The sequence below is a fragment of the Psammomys obesus genome, unplaced genomic scaffold (genome assembly GCF_907164565.1).
Source record: "Psammomys obesus unplaced genomic scaffold, mPsaObe1.curated_primary_1811, whole genome shotgun sequence".
Classification (NCBI taxonomy): domain Eukaryota; kingdom Metazoa; phylum Chordata; class Mammalia; order Rodentia; family Muridae; genus Psammomys; species Psammomys obesus.
In genome coordinates this window covers 1692487-1704570 of record NW_026586816.1, presented here as the reverse complement: position 1 = coordinate 1704570, position 12084 = coordinate 1692487, and the positions used below count along the sequence as shown (strand labels likewise).

The 12084-nt window shown below is 43.0% G+C and overlaps 2 protein-coding genes across 2 annotated transcripts in view; one reads left to right on the top strand and one right to left on the bottom strand.

Annotated features, from left to right (window-relative positions):
• The window catches only part of LOC129673026 (cystatin-9-like), a 50570-nt gene that overhangs the window by 23426 nt on the left and 15060 nt on the right, over positions 1-12084 (bottom strand). The gene's annotated exons all lie outside the window — the stretch shown is intronic.
• Positions 5232-8092, top strand: LOC129672949 (cystatin-9-like). Its single transcript, XM_055602605.1, is given in 4 exon segments — positions 5232-5337; positions 5340-5452; positions 6817-6930; positions 8006-8092. Coding segments are annotated over 4 exon segments (420 nt in total).

Here is a 12084-nt window from a genome sequence, read left to right as displayed (position 1 = left end):
GAGGCTAGCTTTTCATTAACTATCTCCTGGGAAAGTAGCCCTTTGCTATGTCCCCCCTTCTCCACTACAAAGACGCCTTTTCCCTCCTAACAATTAACCACAGAATCAACTATTTCTGGGAAAGAAACTGAAAATATGTGAGTCCCTGAGATTTTCTAATCTATTTTTTTCCCTTCATATTCACAGAACTCAGAATATCCTAGAGATAGTAGCTCTGCCTGGATATCAGAAGACTAGACCTGCGAAAGCTTCCAACCACCTTGCTGCCAGCCAGCCTATCTGGTGGGCATTTTAGACTCCACATACATTGGCTTGGACTTCCTATACATTTGTTTGTTTTTATTTATTTATTTTACTTATTATGTGAGAGGACGTGTGCATGAGCACACACCCATACTTGGGTACGCCTCAGAGGATAACTTGGGGTAGTCTGTTTATCCTTCCACCACATAGGTTCTAAGGTCCTCAGGGTTGACAGCAAGCATTTTTACCTGCTGAGCCATTTGTCAGTACCTGAAACCTCCACGCAAGTGGTCTTTGTTGGTTACAGGCTCCGTCGTTTTCGTTTGCCAGCTCTCTAAAAAGTCTTTCTTTTTACCCTAACAATTTGTCCAGGCTGGCCAGGACAGACTGGTATAAACCTCAGAATTTGGAGCTCTGTCTTTCTTGCATGTTCCCCACTACAGGACAACAAGGCTGGGAAAATTGCCTGGTTTGGCTGTTCACTTTTCTTATCATAGGAAGAGTAATATATCTGCTGAGGTGAAAAAGAAGAAACAGCACTTCTCTCTTCTGGATAAAGAAAGAGAAATGAATCAGGATGTTCCAAGGTCTGTCTTCTGTGGATACCAAGGTGCATGAAAGAGCCTGCATGCTCATGCTCACAGACCCCCAGAGGATGTAGTTACTGTGAATAACTGAAGCACTCTGATGTGTTAGAGGTATTGACTATAACTGGTCATATTCTGAACCAGTGTTTATTTAACACAGTATTTCTGGTAGAAAACAAAAATAAAAAGGTAACTATTTTTGTGTCTGGGGGCAGGGGCACAGGATCTCTTTCCCAACAACTCAGTGCTACTCCTGTTGTCTTGAAAGCAGCTATCAGCAATGTGTAAATAAGAGAGGGTGATTGTAGTTCAATAAACCACATTTACACAGCAGATAGTGACTGGAAAGGGCTCATGGGACACAGTTGACAGTATCTGACAGTAAAAGACAGAAAGTTAGAACCAGGTGCAGCCAGGGAGAAAATGGGATCCACTCCAGGAAGGGGACAGGCAATGGCTGTGTGTGGTCATACATGCGTCCACTCAACATGAAGGAGTGTGAAGACAGTGAAGTTTATATTAAACAGCACGTTACCAAGGCACATTAGAGTCCACTATCAAAAGAAGATCACTGAGAATACTGAGAGGATGAGGAGGAAAAATATCGGAGGCCAGAACAAAGCTTAAAGGGACAGAAAGCAAGTGACAGAGAAAAAAGTTCAGGGAAATGAGAAGTGAACACTGAAGGAAGCAGATAAGGTTGTGAGGCCCTTCCAGAATGGTCCTGGGTGCTCAGCCAAGACTCTGCCTCTGGGGTCGGGAGGAAGTCACTACAGGCATGCGGTACTATGACATCAGCAGTGACTCTTACCAAATAAGAGGCTAAAAGCAGAGACAGGAAGGGCTGGTGTGTGCAGCCTGTTAGGAGGGTAGAAGTGAGTAGGCTGAGACCCTGGTTGCAGAGATAAGGACAGCAGTAAGGATGACACAATGAAAGGGACTAATACTTGTTAATGGACCTGATGTTAGCTATTAACTTGGGAACAGAAGCCCAGAAGCTGAGGAATATTATTAATCTCTGACCTCATTTGTATGAGTGACATTTAGGGAAGCAGAGCTAAAATTTTGGCAGCATTGTGCATGCAATTTGAGCTCCATGCATGAAAAGAGAAGACTTCATTAGGCAATCAAGGGCCCAGAAATTGGGATGGGTCATGATTCCTAAAAAGTTTCCAGGGCCACCCTATAAGGTCCCGACTTGCTGCCAAATCTTAGCTCCAGGCCCTAAGCACAGCCACGGTGCAGTACAGGCTCCTTGTATCCAATGAATTTCATCTTGTCTTGGTTCTGCTACCCTGATCATATTCTCCTTTCTCTGCTAGACTGGGGTATGTGTGTGTGTGTGTGTGGGGGGTAGTTGGCTTCTGTGAAGTCCCATTCCTTCCTGCTGTATTTAGGATAGATTTTTCTATTTCTGACCAGATGCTCGTTAGTCTGAGTAGTCTAACTCTTCTTGTCCTTTGTCCAAGCCTAAGAAATAGACACAGCTTCATGTGTGTGCAAGGGGAAGTTTTCTACTATTCTGAATAGTTGTCTACTCAAGGTTAGAGTTCCCTCTTAGTTATGATAGGCTAGATGATTCAGGAATGAGACATAAACTCTCCCACTTCAGTTGAGTACAGAAAGACTTTCTTGGCTTTGTGTACATAGGGCTCAGCCCAAGTAGCTTTCCTTGGTGGTCTCTTTAGAGCTGCTCTGTGTACACCTATGGAACTTCCTTCTTTCAAGTCCTGCTCTAAAGCAGGAGAGAGTGAGAGGCAGGAAGGAGAGAGTTTACAAATTTTATATTATTTTTCAAAAGGTAGAAAGTACTTTATATGCTCATTGGGTGGGGGTAATTTCCAGTCTGTAAAGCACTTTAAGCAGGTCAGCTGATTGCACTTACCTGGCATCTCTGGCTTCTGTCCTATTTGGCCTTCTTATTCTCATTGTTTGGGAAATAAAGAATATCTGAGACTCTCCCAACATGGCTGAAGCTTGCTTTGTTCTCTGTAGTGGTGGTGGCCATGTAGCATCTTCAGGGAACGGTTTATGAGTGCTTCACCGGTGGGATTCCACACAGCAGGGTCCGTGGAAACCCCTCTCACCTTGGCAAGGACCTATAACAAATGTTGGTGGCCACTGTGCTTATTATTAGATAGCACGTGTTATAAGCTCTCCTTGCCTTTACTATGCTGTTTATACTCATAGCAATATTTAGTTTCATTTTGTCAGTTACTTTGTCTCTGTCTGTAATCAATAAGTATTATGACAGAGGGATGCTATTTGATAACTGGACAAATCATCCACCTGTTTTTCATCATGTATACTGTGTAATCACATTTGCTGCCAGCTGGGTATGTGCTCATGTCCACAGGACATGCCAGGCTAGACATTAATTTTGGGCTTGCTGAAATTGTGCTTTGTAGTGCAAAATACAGTTGGGAGTGATTGACAACAGGTGGTCAACAGGTGATTAGTAGTGGTAGGGGATAAGAAGGAAGGGAAACTATTGGGGGAACATAATGGTTTTTTTCCATTAATTACTTTATTTAATCACTTTACAGTCTGATTACAGCCCCCTCCCTCCTCTCCTCCCAGTCCCACCCTAACACTCCCTCATTCCCCCTCACCTTCTCTGAGAAGGAAAGGCCCCTCATGGGTATCAACCCACCCTGGCACATCAAGTCATAGCAGGACTAAGCTCATCCACTCCCGCTGAGGCCAGGCAAGGCAGCCCAGCTAGGGGCAAGGGATCCAAAAGTAGGCAACAGAGTCAGAGACAGCCTATGGTACTTTTTGTAATTTAAGGCCTTGTGTAGTACTGACGTTATGATTCCTTTGCATAAAAAATAACCAGTAATATCACTGCTCAGGTGAGCAGGCTTATGGTTGTATAAATACTGACAGCTTGAGCTATTTGGGACCACTTGCTTGAATGTCAACAGGTTGTCAGTGTCATCACTTGCACTGATGTCCCTTTCCCAGTCTCAGCACCTGAACTCACTAAAGCAGAACACTGTGACATCATCACAAGTTCTGTTTTATTTCTGACTCAGTGGTAGGTGTGTGCGGGATGATGACTATGGTAACTTCTTTCTCGGCATCTTTGATTTTGTTGATGTTGTTTTGTGTTTTGATAACAGAGTCTCAGTAGACATCCCAGGGTAAGCCATAAACTCATAATTCTTCTGACTCTTCTGCCCTAATACTGGGATTACAGGCATGCACCATATTGTCAACTACTATAACTTCCTGAGTAGTTCTAGAATCACAGTCTCCATCCATCTTCCTCAGATGCCCTCCCCACTAGATGTGATCAGGCATCATTACTATGGTTGAGGATGTTGATGTCTTTACTTTTTCATTAGGAATATTTGGAAAATTGGAATACACTTGGTCAGCAATGAGAGATGATGTGTATGTGTATACATGACTGTGGGTGTACACACAGAAACACAGAAGCCACAGCCAGACACCAGGTGTCCTTATCACTCACTACCTCAATTCCTTGAGACAGGGTCCCACTCTGAACCTCCTGTTCTTTATCTCCACATCACGTCCACATCACTAGCTGCTCTGCCAGTGGTGCAGACCAGTGGACCAAAGGTATGAAACAATAAGGAAGTGATGTAGGACAGTGGTCTTTATTCTCTGCCTCATCCTTTAGGTCTTATAGGCCAGTGATATTCAGGCAGGCTTTGAGCATGTTCCATGGGCCTCTAGCAGCTGTGCCTTCTCAGCCACAAAGCTCACTCTTCTTTCTTATTCTTTCCATCTCAGTTGCTACTTGTCTTACTGTCTTCCAATAACATCAAGAGGCTATGTCTTTTTTTTTTTTTTTTTCCGTCTGATTCTGGAGCATCCTGATAATGGCTCCTCTGTTTCATTGAAGATCAGGACGTGAGGCTGGCCTGAGTGAGGGGATGCTCTTCCCCCTTTGTCAATTCTGTCAGGCATATCTTGTTTGACATTGTCATGTTCCTCTTTCCAGGACTGGGGGTGATTTAAAACCATTTGTTGAGGCCAGGCATGGTGGCACCTTTAATCCCAGCACCCAGGAGACAGAGTCAAGTCAAATCATCTCTGAGTTCAAGGCCCGCTTGGTCTTGAGTTTCAGAACAGCTAGGATACACATACAAAGCGTGTCTCAAAACAAAACCAACCAACCAACTAACCAACCAACCAACTAATCAACCAACCAACTAACCAACCAAACAAACAAACAAAACCTCCAAAGACAAACCCAAACCCAAACCAAAAACAAAAACCATTTTAGAGTAAGCAAGAAGAGAGTGTCTAAGTCAGAGAAGCAGCTGAGAAGGAGGAGTCTGTGCCCAAGCTGAAGAGATTATGGGGTGGAATTGTGCTTGATAAACAACTGTTGGACAGACAAAGCAGTGGTTGTGGAGTTCTGGTGCCATGTCCTGTCCACAGAGAAAGAAAGCTCTGCCTTGTGCCATGCTGCTGCTACTCCTGAGCTTTCAGTTTGTTATCACTCCTGTCCCGAAAGTCAACAAGGAAAGGTCACATCTATTTATTTTCCTCCAACAGTGGAGTTTGCCGTGCACACATTCAACCAGAAAAGTGAGGATGAATATGCCTACAGACTGGAACATATCCTGAGTTCCTGGCAGGAGGAGGTAAGTCTTGCCTGTCTTGCCCAAATGTATCTGCTACTCAGTGAGGGACAGAAGAGGGCAATCCACATTCTTTGCAAATTACGCATAACCTAATTCATTCTTTTTCAATGTTTAACCTACATTTTTCCTTACAAATTCTTTTAAAATCAAAACATTTCTTATCCTCATATAAAAATATTCCATTCTTATTGTTTTGACACACTATTTAGAAATGTTAGAGTAGGCGTTTCTTTTAAAATGTTTTTATTATATTTTATTCATTCATTTATTCAGTGTGTGTGTGTGTGTGTGTGTGTGTGTGTGTGTGTGTTGGCACACACAGAGGTCAGAGAAGAAATTGGGGAGTCAATTCTGTCCTTCCACCATGTAAATTTTGGATATGAGCTCAGGCTGTCAGGCTTGGTGGCAAGTGCCATTACTTGATGAACCATCTCACTAGCTCTAGAATAAATACTTCTAAGCAATTAAAAGCACTTAGTAAGAAAGAGATTCACACAAAACTTACCAATAGATGAAGATAAAAAAATATGTCAAAGACACAAATTAAAAAAGTTAATTGGCAACAATGGAGAAGGTAAAACAAGATTAACAAAAAAGGTGGGTGCTGAGGATTCATGGAGCACGGAGAGCACTGGACAACTTCTCCTCTTGTAGGCCTTTGCTCAGGGTCCACTGACCACATTAGACTCTTCATCATCTTATAATGCCCCTACAGAATGCACTAAGGATGGCAATGCTCATCTCCAACTTTGCACTTCTGGCCATGGCAGAGGGGCATTCTATTCCCTCTTCCCTGGCATGGAGAATGCAGAGGGGTGCTATCCCTGCCCAGGGCTGTGGCCTCTGAGGTTCCTATGCAGCCCCTAGCTGGTGTTCAGAAGCACACACTGTAAAAGGAACAATACTTCTCCTGAAACATTGCTCTGGACTGTACTTTTACTTCAGGTGTTTTGCTTGTAGCTCAGTTGAGAAAGCATCTGGAGATCTGGCTCCATGTCTTTGGGTTGACTATAAAGAAATGTCCTCTGTCTTCTGGGAATGTGGGTGTAGGTTCAGATGTCTGCTGAGAGCCAAGTCTGGATCTTCCTGTGGTCGAATGGAGGCTACAGGGACTGGAAATAATGGTATGGACTCAGCCTTGACTTCTTTGCTTTCCAACAAATCTCTGCTGTTGGTTCTTAACTCTATAATCTAGAGTTAAAGTTAATCTACCTCCCTGGCTTTTGTCTTCATAGAGTTGATGTCAGGCCCCAGGGAGCCCCAAATGGAGGATGTTCTTGGTATCTTCCAACACTGAGCACACTCATACAGTCTCTTAAATGACAAGAAGGGTCTGTTCATTTTAATCATTTTTCTGTCTGCAGGTGATTTTTCTATTTGTTTTCTCCATGAGGCTTCAGCTGCGTAGAACCACATGCAAGAAATTTGAGGAGAGCCTCGACACTTGCCCCTTTCAGGAGAGTCATAATCTGAATAATGTAATACATGACACCATCCCTCTTTATTTTTACAGCTATGGGTCCTGAAGGGGGACAGGGTGGGGTGCAAGAAGAGCTGACAGATCCATGCCTACAGACCTGAGGATTGTCAGGTGCCAGGTTCCTCAGGACCCCTCAATGTGGATGGGACAGACGTCTCAAGAGGTACAAAACTAGGTAACTTGAGCTCCCAATACTACCCACTCCTTCACTGTAGCTGCCTGCTCCCTGGACTCCGTAGCTTTAAATGCTTGTGTCTCTTTTGACCTTGTATTCTCGGTATATGAAAGGTTGCCCATTGTCTCATCTTCATTTTTCTCTATTGTCTTCAGCAGAAGAAGCCTGATAGGTTCTAACATCACTTTTGCACATTCAGGTGAAGCTCTTGGGGTACTACCCTGACACAATGTTTGAAGGTGAAAGTTGATGAAGAGCCCCACTCTCAGCCCTTCCAACACTTGCCCTGTGACCTGCTCTGGCGAACAGACGAAGTAAAGATTGACTGTGAAGACAACCCCACCTAGCATTATTTGAACACCTTGTTAGAGGCCTCACTAATACATTAATTATCTGATAGGATAAACCTAAGGATGGCTTGTTCTAGTTTCATTTTTGTTGTTTTGATGAAATTCCTTGACAAAAAGCATCTCACTGACATTCTCACAGGCCAGTCTAATCTAGGTCATGACTCACTGAGATACTCTTTCAAGGTGATTCTAGATTGTGTTAGGTTGACAGTTAAAGCTAAGTGTCACAGTGGGTAATCCTGACAGGGTGCTTTCTATATTACTGTAAGGTGTGTGAATTACACAAGGACATCCTAGATATTTTTCTAGAGGTCACTGTCTGCTGAGAGGGGTGTTGAAACAAATACCCTTGGGTTACCGTTGTGCTTCAGACACAGGTCAAGACTTGCCCAGGGTTCACTGGGTAGTCATATCTGAAGGCACTTGTCTCCTTCTACTACCTGTTTGTCTATGGAAGGGAAAGGGCGAAATAGATGCTGTTTGGGGCAAAACCCACAAACTTTCTTCACCCCCTTATTTTACTGTCCTCTCTTATTCTTTTCCCTCAGACCTTCACTTCCCTGTTCACTGTTGGAACCTATCCCTGGGTAGCTGAATTCCAGCTCTTCAAGCATGAGTGTTCATCGTTCCTCTGACTGGAGTCATCTACAGACTGGCTATGTACTTCTCTGCATCAATGATGTTGCTATCCTTGGCAGGGTCTCCATGTGCTCATGTTCCTTGTTTGGCATCATTGTATAGTGTCAAGGCTATGTGGCTAATAACTAGAAAATTGCATATTGCTCTTATTTCATAATTTAGAACAGCTCATTAAATATTGCATTTCTGAGCACTTTCCATGTGTGGTTTTTAAAGGAAGTACCATGGGTCAGTGGTGGGGACAGTTTAAGTTTCTAAAATGATCCTCTCACCTTAAAACTCCTGAGGAGGACAGCAAGAGACATAAATAAGTATGATGTATAAGAACTGTTGTCTCATGTGTCAAGAAGCTCAATGGCTGTGGTCTCCTTGGACCCAGAGAAGGCTTCTGCCGCTCTTACTCTAGGACATACATGTAACCCCTGATTCCTAGAGAGTGTCTTGCATGTTTCCTTGGTGAAAAAAAAAGAAGAAGTTGGGTTTAGATTCCTTAATTTTTTCAAGATGTCCATAAAATAGTTAAGAATATAGAATTTGAAAAACTCAAGACCCAAGATGGTAACAGAGGACAATTTATTAAAACTGAATGGGTTGTGGGCTGGAGTGATGGTTCAGCAGGTAGAAACATGTACACTCTTGCAGAGAACCTGAATTTTTATCCCAGAGCCCTCTTTTGGACTCTATGTTTACCTGTACCCACATATGCACAACCGCCACACATAATTCTTAAAATAATCACTGTGCATGACATCAGCTAGATGGTGGGAGAGAGGACTTGCTGATACTCATCTACAGGAAACTCAATTTTAGCAACTTTGCATGTGAAAATATCCTCACAAACTATCAGAAGTCAGGTGAGATTTCAGCACCAGGGGTAAGCACAGAAATAAAAGGAGACACACTGACCAGGAAGGATAGTTTACATCACTCTTGTTTGTTTGTTTTTGTTTTATTGAGATAGGGTTTCTCCATGTAGGCTTGGCTGTCATGGACTGGCTTTGTAAACCAGGCTGGCCTCAAACTCACAGAGATCTGCCTGCTTCTGCCTCCTTGAGTACTGAGCTTACAGGACTGTGCTCTAATAGTTTTACATCACTCTTATCTCCAACTGTAAGAAACAGAGACATTCTCTCTGATGGTGAGAGAAGACTAGATTCTGCTTTGGATGCCAACACTAGATTTGCCTTGGTGACTCCCAAGTAGAGCCAGAAATACACCACAGCAATCTCTATCAAGATGGCCCACAGTCTGGGACTCTAGCCCCACCCTGAGTATTGTGGTTTTTATTGGATATATAGTCTAGATATCCCTGGGAGAACTGGCCTACTATGCCAACCATGTTGGCCCTAGTGATCTAGGCTACGAACTATCTCTAATTTCTAAGCTGTTTCTCATGATCTAAACTGTACCATGGCCCCAGCAGAACCACAGTCCTGAGTCCATCATGGACCATCAGGTAGGTATTGGGCATATCCTGGTAGAACCCATTGCCCAACCATGGCAGCAGGTTTGATTCCAGGATGAACATATGGACATGGACTTGGCTCAGCTCTTTGGGCCAGTATACAGACCAGCACCTGTTCTGTCTTGCTTGTCCCAGGCTTAGTTGAGGGAGTAGTAGAAACTTGAAGAGGTAGAACCTATTGACAACAACTGTATCATGGGGATACTTACTTGTAAAAGATATCTGGACATCAGCCTTTTGTTTTCTTTTTTGTGCCCCAACTTCCTCTGAGTTTAGAGGCATTGTTTAGATACACACTCCTGCCATGATGTACTACCTCATCAAAGCCAAAAACATCAAACCAACAAACCATAGACTGAAATCTTCAAAACTCTGAGCCCCCAAAAATGTTTTCCTCCTTTAAGTCAGTTTTCTTAGTTACTTTGTCAAAGCAACAGCATTCTGGCTAACCTTTGTGTATCTCCATCTCCAATGGAGTCTTCTTCATTACAAGGAACTCAGGGCACCACGACATCACACATGACTCATTTTATTGTTGTTGCTCTTTTTATTGTTGTTTTTTGTTTTACTACATTTATTTTTATGCATATGGGTTTTGGCTGCATGTACATCTGTATACCACTCTGTATGCACAGGGAAGCCAGAAAGGGGCTTCGAATCCGCTGGGACTGGAGTTATAGATGATCATGAACATCATGTGGGTGCTTGGAATTGAACTCAGGTCCTCTAGAAGAGCAGCCAGTGCTCTTAACTACTGAGTCATCTCTATTACTGACAACACAGTTCTTGAATTGTCACCAGTTGCTTAGGGACCTTGTGATTCCATAATGAAGGAGAAGCTTTCTATAGCCATAAGAACTTTGAGAGAGTATCTGAGGCAACACCAAGGATGGAAGGCCTCAGCAGCATGATCCAATACTACCAAGTATCTGTGATCACTGAAACATAAGAATTTGCAAAATAAGCCTAGAAAGGCTTTAGACCCATAGCACAGGGTCCATGTCTACTTGCATTATGAACTGCGATACTTTCCAAAAACTAGTGAACTAGTGAGCCTGCTCCACCTCAGGCTATGGCCCAGCAGAGTCTGCCAACATTAACATAGTCATCTCCATGTCCTTTGTGATCCTGCAATGTGTCCTTCTCATCTCCCTAAGCTGACCTCATAGAGAATGCAGCTATATGCCATTTATGATCAAATAAGAGTGGCTGTGTTTCAACAAGATGTGCCATTGACATGAGCATGTTGTGTTCTAGATAGCCCTTGAGCATGGTTGCCAAAACCTGCATAAGAGCCCTCTGAGTGATTCTGGGATTCACTCAAAAATGCCAGCCCATTGCCAGTTCTCACTATGACTACCAGTGATGTCCTGTTTCAACTCAGGGCTTCCTGACCCTTGGTAGTCCTGGACAACTCTGTTACCTAAAACAATTTCAGCAAGAGAATTCACAACTGTTCTTTGGACAGGTGTAATCTTTGCAATACAGAGAGCCATGGAAACTAACATTCTTTTCTTTTTTATTTTTGTATTGCAATAAATTTTTTTTAAAATTTATTTATTACAGTTTATTTACTTTGTATTCTGGCTGTAGCCCCCTCCCTCATCTCCTCCCAGCCCCACCCACCCTTTATTTCTCCCCCTATGGCCCTTCCCTAGTCCACTGATAAGGGAGAATATCCTCCCCTTCTATCTGACCTAGCCTATCAAGTCTTGGCTGTATCATCTTCCTTTGTGGCCTGGCAAGGCTGCACCTCCCAGGGGGAGGTGATCGAAGAGGCAGCCACTAAGTTCATGTCAGTATAGCCCCTGTACCCCTTACTAGGGCACCCACTTGGAAACAGAGTAACCTTTGGGCTTCCTCTGAGCAGGAGGTCTAGGTCCTTGGTTGGAGTATTGGTCTCTGCAGGACCCCCTGGGACCAGGTTTTTGGCTCTGTTGGTCTCCTTGTAGAGTCCCTGTCCCCTCCAGGTCTTTCTATCTCCCTCTTCTTCCATAAGGTTTCCTGCAGGAAACTAACATTCTTCATGACCCAGTTTACATTGATGCCAAGAGAGGAAAGCTTTTCTCCAAAAAAATGTCCACATAAGGAGACTTGTATCTGTTAGCTAACCCCTCTGTCTTCTATAGTGAAAAGTAATAGGTGTTCAGCTTTTGAGTGATGGTCATGCTTTTAGAATCCCAAATTCATACTGGTTTCTTTCTTCCTATTTATTGAGACACAGAGATAATAATTTGGAACAGTGGATTATTAATTTTTTTCAAATAAAACCACTCATTTCAAAGGTTCCCAACAGACTGTTCCCCATGGTGTATCTTCTGTGTCATAGGTTACCAGCAAAGAATCAGTAGGGATTTTCATACAATATTTCATTATCAAATCATTGCAGGTGGGAAGCTATTCACAGATAGGGGATTTGTGATGCTGTTACATTATTTCTCTTTGTTTTCTTTTTAGTTTCTAGAAATATCTTATTGAAAATCGTTTTGTTTGTTATTAGATTTAAACAGTGGATTGTAAATA